The sequence below is a fragment of the Hypanus sabinus genome, chromosome 6 (assembly GCF_030144855.1).
Source record: "Hypanus sabinus isolate sHypSab1 chromosome 6, sHypSab1.hap1, whole genome shotgun sequence".
In the NCBI taxonomy this organism is placed as follows: Eukaryota; Metazoa; Chordata; class Chondrichthyes; order Myliobatiformes; family Dasyatidae; genus Hypanus; species Hypanus sabinus.
Genome location: NC_082711.1, coordinates 7,825,754 through 7,839,155, shown reverse-complemented (window position 1 = coordinate 7,839,155; position 13,402 = coordinate 7,825,754). Strand labels below are relative to the sequence as shown.

General features: G+C 43.1%; 1 protein-coding gene across 1 annotated transcript in view; it reads right to left on the bottom strand.

Annotated features, from left to right (window-relative positions):
• The window catches only part of cpsf1 (cleavage and polyadenylation specific factor 1), a 151,079-nt gene that overhangs the window by 121,779 nt on the left and 15,898 nt on the right, over positions 1–13,402 (bottom strand). The window contains exons 3-7 of the mRNA XM_059971633.1: positions 12,548–12,575; positions 8,665–8,798; positions 6,126–6,206; positions 3,858–4,009; positions 1,478–1,624 (exon numbers count right to left, since the gene is read on the bottom strand). Coding sequence (XP_059827616.1) covers positions 1,478–1,624; positions 3,858–4,009; positions 6,126–6,206; positions 8,665–8,798; positions 12,548–12,575 — 542 coding nt within the window. The remainder of the gene's footprint in view (positions 1–1,477; positions 1,625–3,857; positions 4,010–6,125; positions 6,207–8,664; positions 8,799–12,547; positions 12,576–13,402) is intronic.

Here is a 13,402-nt window from a genome sequence, read left to right as displayed (position 1 = left end):
CTATCTCTGCCTCTCATAATCTTGTAGACCTCTAAGTCCCCTCTCATTCTTCTACGCTCCAAGAGAAAAGTCCCAGCTCAGCTAACCTTGCTTCATATGACTTGTTCTCCAAACCAGGCAACATCCTGGTAAATCTCCTCTGCACCCTCTCCATAGCTTCCACATCCTTCCTATAATGAGGGGACCAGAACTGAACACAATACTCTAAATGCGGTCTCACCAGAGATTTGTAGAATTGCAATATGACCTCTCTACTCTTGAGCTCAATCCCCGTTTATGAAGCCTAGCATCTCATAGGCCTTCTTAACTACCCTATCAACATGCGCAGCAACCTTGAGGGATGTATGGATTTGAACCCCAAGGTCCCTTTGTTCATCCACACTCTTAAGTAACTGACCATTAATCCTGTACTCAGTCTTCTGGTTTGTCCTTCCAAAATGCATCACCTTACACTTGTCCGGATTGAACTCCATCTGCCATTTTTCTGCCCAACTCTGCAGTCTGTCTATATCCTCTTGTAACCTTAAATTGTGCAGATTTCCACACAAAACATGAATATAGCTTTTGGTCTTTCAGAAGCTGCTGGTGGGTATTTTTACAACTAGCGGATTCCAGATAACCTGGACATATCAACACCAGTATATTTTGGCCCAATTAAGCAGCTGCCCCAATTCCACGAAGTTTCATGGAAATAGTTAAAAGGTATAACAAAGGCAAACTACCATTTAACTGTTTAACTGAATAACAAATGATATATTTAAATGAAATAAAGAACAATTTAGAACACTGCCGATACTAGTACAGTATCATAAAAAAGTGTATTTGCTACTAATAGCTATTGCAAGAAGAATTCATGATTGCTGTGTTCTTTTGACTGACTGTAAATGAACAAAATCAACGCTGACATAGTGCAGATACTGGACTACCATCATTGCCTTCCTGCATAGAGTCAAAATTTTAAAAATAATCAAAAATCACTACTTTTTGAATTGGTGTTCATCATCGCAAAAGGATAACACAAACGACTGATGCTATTTAAAAACTATTCACTCTGTACTATGCAACAGCAGTTTCTGGCACCTCCAAGCCTAAATGCTTGAAACCATAGAAAGTAAGCAGTTCTGAATTGTCTAACTGCTTATTTCACACCAATTATCAATGAACAAAAACGACTGCTTTTTGAACAGAAACACACGCAACTAACGCTATTGAAAAACTGTTCACTTTAAGCACGGTGTACAGTTTAATGGCCACACAAGTGCACACGATTGACGCAAGGAAGGAACTGGTCGGCAGCAGTCTTCTGTCCCAATTAAGTGGCATTCTGTCCCAACTAAATGAAGGGTACCCGGCTATTTTCTCAATCAGCTTTTGATCTTTAAGAGTTGTCCCAATTAAGCAGGTGCGTGGATGAATCGATGGCCCAATAAACCACAATCCAAAGTATTGCATTTAAAAGAGAACAGTGTGTACATACCCAGGCCACGTCTGGTTAGGCTCATAGAGGATGAGTAGCGTGGGCTCATAGTAACCATAAAGGAACTGCATGTCAATCACGTTCAGCAGCTTCTCATCCAGCTCCCGAACGTCAATGATGTAACTGGGAAGAAAACTGGATTTCTGCCTGTGGGAAAGAGTGCTGATAAGTTTAATGTAATTTCCCTCTGCATAGATGCTGCTTTGAAATGTTATACAACCCTCCAAGTTAGCATGAAACAGAATCAGAACCTGGTTTAATATCACTGGCATATGTTATGAAATTTGTTGGTTTGCAATGTACTGCTGCTCCAAACCATAATAATAAAAACTATAAATTACATTAAGTAAATGGAAGGGATCAGAAAAAGTTGCAGAGTGGACTCCTGAAGAAGGGTCTTGGCCCAAAACATCAACTGTTTATTCATTTTCATAGATACTGCCTGACCTGCTGAGTCATCGTCCCTGTGCCGAAGAAGTCTTCAGTGTCCTGCCTAAATGACTACCATTTAACTAAATGACTACGTTGCACTTCCATCCATCATCATGAAGTGTTTCGAGAGGCTCGTCATGAGGCATATCAAGACCCTGCTGCCCCCCTCACTGGACCCCCTGCAGTTTGCATACAGTCCCAACCGCTCAACAGACGATGCCATTGCCATCACCCTCCACCTGGCCCTAATCCACCTGGACAAAAAAGACACATACGTTCAGATGCTGTTCATAGACTTCAGTTCAGCATTCAACACAATCATCCCTCAGAAACTGATTGGAAAGCTGAGCCTATTGAGCCTGAACCCCTCCCTCTGCAACTGGATCCTAGACTTCCTGACTGGGAGACCTCAGTCAGTCCGGATCGGGAGCAGCATCTCCAACACCATTACCCTGAACACGGGGGCCCCCCAGGGTTGCATGCTCAGTCCACTGCTTTTCACTCTGCTGACCCATGACTGTGCTGCAACACACAGCTGGAACCATATCATCAAGTTCGTCGATGACATGACCTTGGTGGGTCTCATCAGCAAGAACGACGAGTCAGCTTACAGAGAGGAGGTGCAGGGGCTAACAGACTGGTGCAGAGCCAACAACCTGTCTCTTAATGTGAACAAAACAAAAGAGATGGTTGTCGACTTCAGGAGGGCACAGAGTGACCACTCCCCGCTGAACACTGACGGCTCCTCGGTAGAGATTGTAAAGAGCACCAAATTTCTTGGTGTTCACCTGACAGAGAATCTCACCTGGTCCCTCAACACCAGCTCCATAGCAAAGAAAGCCCAGCAGTGTCTCTATGCGAAGGCTGAGGAAAGTCCATCTCCCACCCCCCATCCTCATCACATTCTACAGGGGTTATATTGAGAACATCCTGAGCAGCTTTATCACTGCCTGGTTCAGAAACTGCACCATCTCGGATTGCAAGAACATGCAGTGGATAGTGAGGTCAGCTGAGAAGATCATTGGGATCTCTCTTCCTGTCATCCCGGACATTTACACTACACGCTGCATCTGCAAAGGAAACAGCATTATGAAGGACCCCATGCACCCCTCATACAATCTCTTCTCCCTCCTGCCGTCTGGGAAAAGGTTCCAAAGCATGCAGGCTCTCACGACCAGACTATGTAACAGTTTCGTCCCCCAAGCTATCAGACTCCTCAATACCCGAAGCCTGGACTTGCCCTACTGTCCTATTTATTATTTATTGTAATGCCTGCACTGTTTTTGTGCACTTTATGCAGTCTTGTGTGGATCTGCAGTCTAGTGTAGCTTTCTCTGTGTTGTTTTTTTTTATTACGTAGTTCAGTCTAGTTTTTTGTACTGTGCCAAGTAACACCATGGTCCTGAAAAACGTTGTCTCATTTTTACTATGCACTGTACCAGCATATCGAAATGACAATAAAAGTTGACTTGACTTAACTTGACTTGTGTGTGTTACAGAGGTTGTAAACTCCGCCAGCACCATCATGGGCATTAGCCTACCCACAATTGAGGGAATCTTCAAAAGGCGGTACCTTGAGAAGGTGGCATCCATCATTAATGACTCCAACTATCAAGTACGTGCTCTCTTCTTGTTATTAACATCAGGGAGATGGTATAGGAGTCAGAAGACACACACTCAACAATCAGAAAGGAAATAGCACATAGAATAGTACAGCACATTACAGGCCCTTCGGCCCACCATGTTGTGCCGACCCTCAAACCCTGCCTCCCATATAACCCCCCCACTTTAAATTCCTCCATATACCTGTCTAGTAGTCTCTTAAACTTCACTAGTGTATCTGCCTCCACCACTGACTCAGGCAGTCCATTCCATGCACCAACCACTCAAGATGGGGGAACAAAATGAAAAACTCAAGAAATATATTTTACAAAAATAATAAGCTTACCCCTCCCCCATAACTCCATCTTGTTCATCACTTAGGGTGTCCCTCCGAAAAGGCAAGACCACTAGCTGCGTCCCATAAATTAGCATCACCGCACAACGTCCATCTGGGTCCACACGCACTAGAGGAATGTGAACATTTTGCACAAAGCCATCCTGTCAAGAAAGGCAGGAACAAAAAAAATACAGCACTTATTCCACAAATCCAACACAGAATTCAGGAGGAAGTTTTTACAAAACAGGACACACTACTGAATAAAACAGTTGAGAAAAGGATTTGAGTCACCATCCATCTTCCCACAGCTACCACCAAGCAGGAGGCACAGATGCCCGAAGTCCTGCGGCATGAGATTCAACAACAACTACATCACTTCAATAATTCGGCTCGAGCCAACTAGCACAATCTTCAAACCACACCATCCAGCAACCCCTGACAACCCCGATTTAACCCTAACCTAATCACAGGACAATTTACAATGACCAATTAACTTACGCAGTGTGTCTCTCGACAGTGGGAGGACATCAGAGCTGGGGAAAACTTTTTTCTTTATCAATCTTTTTATTAGTTAAACAAAAAAGTACATATAAACAAGGGGAGAATTATCACAAATACCTATATCAATAACAGTTTGAATAAAAGGAAAAATAAACATTGTCAAGATCAAAGTATTAATCTGATAGTATATAATAGAGAAAGGTAATTGATTCCCCTCTTATCCATAAAAAGGAAAAAAAAAGATAAAGAAACTTTTATAATTCACATAAACAGAAAAAAAACCCCAAAACACAAAAAAAAACAAAACAAGAAAGAAGAACTGGGCAGCTCAAACTGAGAGTAAAAGCCAAAAAAAACGAGGAAAAACTTTCTGATCAAATCCAATACTTCAAAAAGGTAACTGGAAGGGCCATAAGTCAGAGCATATGAAAATATTGAATAAGAGGTCACCAAGTCTCCTCAAATTTAGAGGATGTATCAAATATCCAACTTCGTATTTTCTCTAAACTTAAACAGGACATAATGGAGGTAAGCCAATGAAGTTGTAAAAACTATTATCCATTGAGCGGAAGCATGAATATTTCTGCTTCCGAAGGAATGATCCCAAAAATTGCTGTAAGTAAATTAGGTTGTAGAACCAATTCAGAACCTTTGACAAAGTTTTGAAGACTTCTTTCCAAAAATTATCTAACTTGATACAAAATCAGAACATATGTGTTAAAGTAGCCACCTCAATATTACATCTATCACAAATAGGATTAATATTAGAAAAAATACAGGCTAATTTGTCCTTTGACATATATGCCCAATGCACTACCTTGAACTGTATCAAGGTGATGACGGGCACAAATAGAAGAGGTATTTACCAAATGAAAAATTTTATTCCACTGATTATCTGAAAGTGACTTTCAAAACTCCAATTCCCATGCAGCTTTAATTTTATCATTAGATTACATACGCAAGTTTAATAACCTTGTAAATTATAGCTATGTCTTTTTTGAAATGGTTTGACCTGAAAAATATCATAGGAGACCATTTAGAAAGTACTTGCTGCGTATACTCAATTAATGGAAGAAATTTATATTTATACAGTTTGTTAAAATTTTTGGTAATTTTAATACTGAGATAAGTGAAGTTTAGCAATACTAAAAGGAAATTGATCATTTGATCAAAATAGTTAATAGGAAATAACTCACTTTTATGCAAATTTAATTTATATCCAGAAAAACTACTAAATTCAGAAAATATAGGTAACAAAGCAGGAATCGATTTCTCACGATCTGAAATATAAACTAACAAGTCATCTGCATACAACGAAACCTTATACACTTTATCTCCTCTCTTTATACCTAAAACCGCACTGGAGTCCCGAAGAGCAATAGCGAGAGATTCTAGAGCTAAATTAAATAACAGCAGACTGAGGGGGCAACCCTGCTGGGTACCTCTATATAACCTAAAATAAGAAGATTTTTGATTATTAGTTATAACTGCTGCCAAAGGGGCTTGATAAGTCAATTTAATCCAAGAAATAAATGGACCAAAATTAAATCTTTCTAAAACCTAAGGAGAAAACCCACGCATTCCACTGGTAGAGCATACAGATTCCTTAGAGGATGCTGCAATTGAACTCTGACGTCTGAGCTGTAATAACGCCACGCTAACCACTATGCTACTGTGGCATCCATTTACTAACTTTCTAAATTAAAATGTCAAAGAGAAAATAAAACAGACGAACACAAAGATTTTGTCCTGCAGTAACATTCACAAATGTCTTACCTTCAACTCAGGTTCTTCAAAATAATGTAGAGAGAGTGTTTTTAGATCATGGGTCCCAGGATCATACTCAACAACAGACAGCTTTAAAATGAAAAATAGTATTTCTTAGAAACAATTACTCCACCAATGGAGAAATAAACAGTCTTCTACGCTTTAATATAAAAAAAATTATTTTCCTCATTCTGTTATATAGAACACTACAGCTCAGTACAGGTTCTTCAACCCACAATGTTGCACCAATCTTCTACCTCCAAGAGGACCACAGCCTTGCCCTGATATGGGGGCTTGAGTGCCTCAATGACCCAGAGAGCTATTTTGGCTGGAGTCGCAGCTTTATCCTTTGGCTCTTGGTAGGGCCACCCATGCCAAACAGGTCAAAGGGTAAAGGCCAGACACAGACTGGTACTCCAGGTTCAGAGGTTCAGTTCAGGGCTAACAAAAACCAGTAAAACAAAAACGTTATGGAAATAATAATGACGAATTCTATATTGGAGTAGCCAAGGACAGACAGAGATAGAGTACATTCATTGCTGCCCTAAATGCCAGCAACATAACAAGCAGCAAGTAAGATCAATCTTAGTCTTCCCTCCCACAGAGCCCTCCACTTTTCTATTACCCATGAGGCTAAGACTCTTAAAAATCCCTATTGCAGGGGTTCCCAACCTGGGGTCCACAGACTCCTTGGTTTATGGTAAGGGTCCTTGACACGAAAAAAGGTTGGGAACCCCTGTCTTAGTGTAAGTGCCTCTATCACTACCCCGGCAGCATTTTCACACACCCACTACTCTGTGTGAAAAAAACACCTCTGAAATCCCCACATTAATTTTCTTCAATTTCATTAAAAGTATGCCCTCTTGTATTTGCCCTTTCTCCCCAAAAAAACTGGCGCTGGTTGCCAATTCTATCTATACCTCTTTTCATCTAACAAGATGTACTAGTTAGTAGGTTAACAGGTCACTGTAAGTTGTACTGTGATCAGGCTACGGTTAAGTAGGTTGGGCGGGGACCGGACACATGACAATGTGGCTTCATGGGCCAGAAGAGCCAGTTCCATGTTGTATCTTTTTTCCTGCAGCCCAATCAACTTGAGAGAGGAGCCTACACACAGGTCGGAGCAAGAAATTTAAAAAGGAATGTTCGCAGGCTTTCAGCTTTTTCTAGTGGCCCTATCAAATTACAAATTACCAGCGAGGGCAAATAAAAATAGAATAGGAACAAGTGGAGTGGCCATTGTGTGAATGGACCAGTGTTAAAGTGGGAAGTGGGCGGGAGTAATGATAGCGGGTTCCCTGGTTAGAGGAGTAAGCACGAGATTCTGCGGACGTGGAAGAAACATCTGGGTGGTATGTTGCTTCCAGGGACGTTTCAGATCGAGTCCACTGCACCCTCAATGGGGGAGGGTGCCAGAAGTACCTGCCAGAAGTCTTGGTACATATTGGTATTAATGACATAGGTAGGAAAGATAATGAGGTCCTGAAGAGAGATTCTAGGGAGCTAGGTAGAAAAATGAAAAGCAGGACCTCCAGGGTACCAATCTCTGGATTGCTGCTGATGCCACATGCCAGTGATGGTTAAAATACGATGATTTGGCAGATGAATGTGTGGCTGAGGAACTGGAGCTGAGGACAGGGTTTCAGATTTCTGGATCATTGGGAACTCTTCTGGGGAAGCGATGACTTATTCAAAATGGACAGGTTACACCTGAACCCGAACGGGACCAATATCCTAGCTGAAAGGTTTACTAGAGCTGCTAGAGAGGGTTTAGTTAAACTGGCAGGTGGGTGCTCTAAGGATGAGCAGTTGGTATACAATTAGATGCAGTGTGCAGTAAGACTGTCAGGAAGGACAGACAGATGATAGAGCTAAAGTGCAGTCAGTGGGATGACATGCAGTGTAACATGGGGGCAAAATCTAAAAGGGTGACAAATACAGGAGGTGTTATATTGATGGTCTCAGAATTGAAGGATGCCCCACTTGAACAGAGATGAGAAGGAATTTCTTTAGGCAGAAGGCAGTGAATCTGTGGAAATTATTGCTATAGGCTTATATGGCTACAAGTCATCGGATATATTTAAACAGGAGGCTGATAGGACCTTGATCAGTCAGGGTGTGAAAGGACACGGAGAGAAAGCAGGAAAATGAAGTAGTGAGGAAAAATGGATCAGCCGTGATAAAATGTCACAGTAGAGTCGATGGGCCACATGGCCTACTTCTGCTCATGTTTTTTGGTCTTATGGCCTCATAAATAAAATAAATAAAGTCACCTAAAGCCCTAGCTCACTCAACCTATCCTCATAAGACATGCTCTAATCCAGATAATATCCTGGTAATTTCCTCTGTACCCTCTCTAAAGCTTCCACATCCTTCTTACAATGAGGCGACCAGAAATGAACACAATATCCCAGAGGTTTATAGAGCTGTAGCATTACCTCATGGCTCTTGCGTTAAAGGAAGGCCTGCATACCATACACCTTCTTAAGCCCAACTCACAAAAACCTCCACTCACCCTGTTACTCACACACATAGATTGCACACTTGCCTTGGCATCCTTGAAACTAAGTAGGAGTGCGTCCCGTTTGGAACCTGCCAGTTGGACACTGGCGACGGACATAACATTGCCAAACAGGGAAAATGATGCCACCTGCTCCAGCTTTTCCTTACGACCTTTAACCTCTTGAGAAAACAGGAGACGCTGATTAACAAATAAATCCAATTTCTATCATTTTTCTTGCTAATGAAAGACAATGAATTATTCACTCCTCCTTTACTGTTAGTCATTTACAGCCCAGTCACCACAGCAAGTTTCAAAAATATCTCAGATAAAACTCTGAAAGTTCACATTGACTTTTTTAAATACAGTTCCACTTATACACACAGGTAGCCCACCATGCTGTATGGTTTACACATATGAAACCCAGATAATGAGACAAAGTTAAGATTTTAAAATTGGCTTTATTTGCCACATGTACATCTAAACACATAGTGAAGTGCATAGTGTCAACATAGTGCTGGAGGCACTCTGCAAGTATCACAATGCTTCTGGCACTAACCTAACAGGTCCACAATTTACTAACCCCTACCAACCTGTACATCTTCAGAATGCGGGAGGAAACTAGAACACCAGAAGGAAACCCACACGGCCACAGGCACGAGGTACAAACCCTTTACAGACAGCAACAGGATTTGTTCCCCGCTGCTGCTGTAAAGCATTACATTAACCGCTGTGCCACTGTGCCATTTTGTGCAAAGACTGCAGATGCTCTCTGCAACCTAATGGCATGAACAATGAGTTTTTCAATTTTAGGTAACCCTTTCCTCAGTGGATTTCCCTCTTCCCCTTCCTCTCTCCTTCTGACCTATTTTTATCCCCTTTCCTTTAGACTCCCTATCACCAATACTCATCCTCCTTCCCCTACTGGTTCCATCCATACTACATATAGTTTACCCATAAGTTCCCCATCACCACCTCTCCTATCTGCTTCTGGTCCTGCTTGCCATACATCTCTCACCAAGTGGTTCCCATTCTCACTTCTTTTATTCAGAGTCAGTGCACTTTGTATTCCTGTTTATCTCCCTCCAGCAACTGTCTCCAACCTCCACATTCCCTTCCCCACCATGCTCCACCCACCCCCCCATATTTTCCCCTCTTTCTCTTGTTCCACCTCTTTCACCAGCTACTATCTCCTAACCCCAGCCTTCTGGTATTAACATAACATGCCCAGAACTTACTAACCCTTACTAATCCACACATCCCTCTTTGAGCTGGCGCAAACTTCCTCGTCATCTCACACCCCTTAGCAGTACAAAAAGCACTGGACAGAGTCAGTGGGCCAGGCAGCAGGGAAAGAAATGCACCCCTAACATCATTTCCCTCTACGGATGCTGCCTGACCAGTATCTGTAGTCACTTGTCTGCATCTCACCCACTGGTCATCTCACAAACAAGAGAAAATCTGCAAATGATGGAAATCCAAGCAACACACACAAAATGCCAGTCCTGCTGAAGAGTTTCGGCACAAAACGTCAACGGTACATTTTTTCTATAGATGCTGCCTGGCTTGCTGAGTTCTTCCAGCATTTTGTGTGTGTTGCATCAGTCATCTCGGTCACCTGAATCTCTATTCCCCTTCTGCTCTCTCTACTGGCCTTCTCCCCTCTCAGTCTTGACCTAGGCATTTAACCCAAAACATCAACATCTCCTTTCCTCCTACAGATGCTGCTCGTTTACCGAGTTCCTCCAGCTGACTGCTGGTTGCTCAAGAGCATATATGAATCTGCTCTGCTGCAGTGATATCCTAATAATAGTTAAACTCGTGGTTGAGAGACCTGGGGCATGTAATCGGAGGATCTGGTGTCTATACCTGGAGAGTCCTAGGATCAAAGACTGAAGATCAGAACCATGATCAGAGAGTCCCCATTCTCTCTCTTTCTCCGGTCTTCGGGGAGACGGTATAGGAGTTTGAAAGCCAGGATGAGCAGACTTATGAACAACTTCTCAGTCCCTGCTGTCGGACTCCTGAATCAGATTCAGGTTAGTTTATTGTCATACACCAGGGTGCAATTAAATTCTTTGCTGAGAACTGTACACTGACGTACATGTAATACAACAATAAACACACTAACTAATGTGAAACAGCAGAATGGTGCAAGAACAGTAGTACTGTCATCTCTACTTGCTGCTGCCATCCGGAAAGTGGTACAGGAGCCTCAGGACCCACACCATCAGGTTTAAGAACAGTTGTTAACCCTCAACCACCAGCCTCTTGAACCAGTGGAGATAACTTCACTCATCCCATCTCTGAACTGCTCCCACATCCCATGGGCTCACTTTAAAGACTGTTCATCTCATCACCCATGCTGAGCTCATCAATTTCACTGACTTTGCCTCTAACTTTCACCCAGCCCTCAAATTCACTTGGTCCACCTTGGACACTTCTCTCCCCTTTCTCGATCTCTCAGTCTCCATCTCTGGAGACAGACTGTCCACTGACATCTTCTATAAACCCACTGACTCCCATAACTACCTTGATTATACCTCTTCCCACCCTGCCAAAATCAAAAATTCTATTCCCTATTCCCAGTTCCTCCGTCTCCGCTGCATCTGCTCCAAGGATGAGGCTTTCTGTTCCAGGACATCCCAAACATCCTCTTTCTTTAAGAATCGTGGTTTCCCTTCTGCCATCATCAATGATGCCCTCACCCGCATTTCCTCCATTTCCCGCACTTCAGCCCTCACCCCATAGGGACCGCATCCCCCTTGTCCTCACCTACCACCCCAACAGCCTCCGGATCCAGCATATTATCCTCCGAAACTACCGCCACCTTCAACAGGACCACACCACTAAGGGGATCTTTCCCTCTCTACCACTCCCCGCAAGGATCATTCCCTCCATGACTGCCTGGTCCACACATCCCTCCCCACAGATCTCCCACCTGGCACTTAACCCTGCAAGCGTTAACTGCTACACCTGGTCCTACACCTCATCTCTTACCACCATTCAGGACCCCAAACAGTCCTTCCAGGTGAGGCAACACTTCACTTGTGAGTCTGTTGGGGTAATCTATTGCATCCAGTGCTCCCGGTGCGGCCTCCTCTACATCAGTAAGACCTGACGCAGACTGGGGGACCGCTTCGTCGAACACCGACGCTCCGTCCGCCACAACAGACAGGATCTCCCGGTTGCCACTCACTTCAACTCTCCCTCTCATTCCCATTCGGATATGTCCATACATGGCTTCCTCTACTGCCATGATGAGGCCAAACTTCGGCTGGAGGAACGACATCTCATACACCGTCTGGGTAGTCTCCAGTCCCTTGGTATGAACATCGAATTTTCCAACTTCCGGTAACCCCCTCCCTCTCCCTTCCCCATCCCACCTCTACTCTGTCTCCTCTTCTAGCTGCCTATCACCTCTCATGACTCTGCCTTCTTCTACTACCCATAGTGCTTTCCCTTTAGATTCCTTCTTCACCTCTCCTGCCTATCACCTCCCTGCTTCCCCTCCACCACCCCTTGATCTTTCCTCTGATTGGTTTTCCACCCTCCCCCCACCTTCTTTATAGGGCCCCTGCCCCCTCCTTCCTTAGTCCTGACGAAGGGTTTCGACCGGAAACGTTGACTGCTTCTTTCAACTTTTCGTACGTCTTGATTTGACCACAGCATCTGCAGTGAACTTTGTGTTTATTGTTCATCTTATGTTCTTGCTATGTATTGCTTATTTATTTACTATTGTTTTTTTCTTTTTGTGTTTGCAATAAATTCCACAGATTCACCACCTTCTGCCTTGAGAAACTCCTTCTCTCATCTGTATCTTCATCCAAATTAAGTTTCCGTAAATGGCTCAAAAGTTCTCCACGAAGGGTCCATGCAACTCTACGAGAATCAATCAGGAAATAGCTGTATGATGAAAGGGCAGTCTTACCTGAAGATTTGTCTCCTTTTACTGTGCTCTGCAAATACAAACACAAAAGAAACAGATGTCATTGGTCCCGAGACTGAGATCAAAGCACTTGAATGCTGAAAATCTCAAAGGTTCTGGAAACTCTGCAATTCGGGGATTCAACTAGAGGCAGAGCAGTGGTTCGTTTTTCTTTTAAGATGGAGAATGCACTCAGTAGCCACTTTATTAGGTACACCTCATTAGTGCAAATATTTAAACAGCCAATCATGTGACAGCAACACAATGCATAACAGCAACGTCACGGTCAAGAGATTTAGTCGTTGCTCAGACCACCCATCAGATGGAGGAAGAAATGTGATCTAAGTGACTTTGACTATATAAAGATTGTGGAACCTGATGGGGTGGTTTGAGTATCTCAGAATCTGCTGATCTCCTGGGATTTTCACACAGAGTTTATAGAAAATGGTGCAAAAATAAAAACACCCAGTTTTGAGAAAAAAAACACTTTATTAATTAGAGAGAAGAGAATTGCCAGACTGGTTCAAGATGTCAGGAAGGCTACAGTAACTCAACAGTGGTGTGCAGAAGAACATCTCTGAATGCACAGCACATTGAACCCTGAAGAGGGATATGAAAAAGTCTCAATGACAGGTTTACCAGTCACCGGTTGTGCCATCCCTTCAGTGAGGATGGGAATGTTGATCTGCTCGTCAGGACCCCCACCATCCAGGTCATCCTCTTGTCTTACTGCTGCCATCAGGAAGCTCAGGACCCACACTACCAAATTCAGGAACAGTTATTAACCCCTCAACGATCAGGCCCTTGAACTCAAGGAGATAACTTTACTCAACTTCACTGTTCCCACAGCCTATGGAC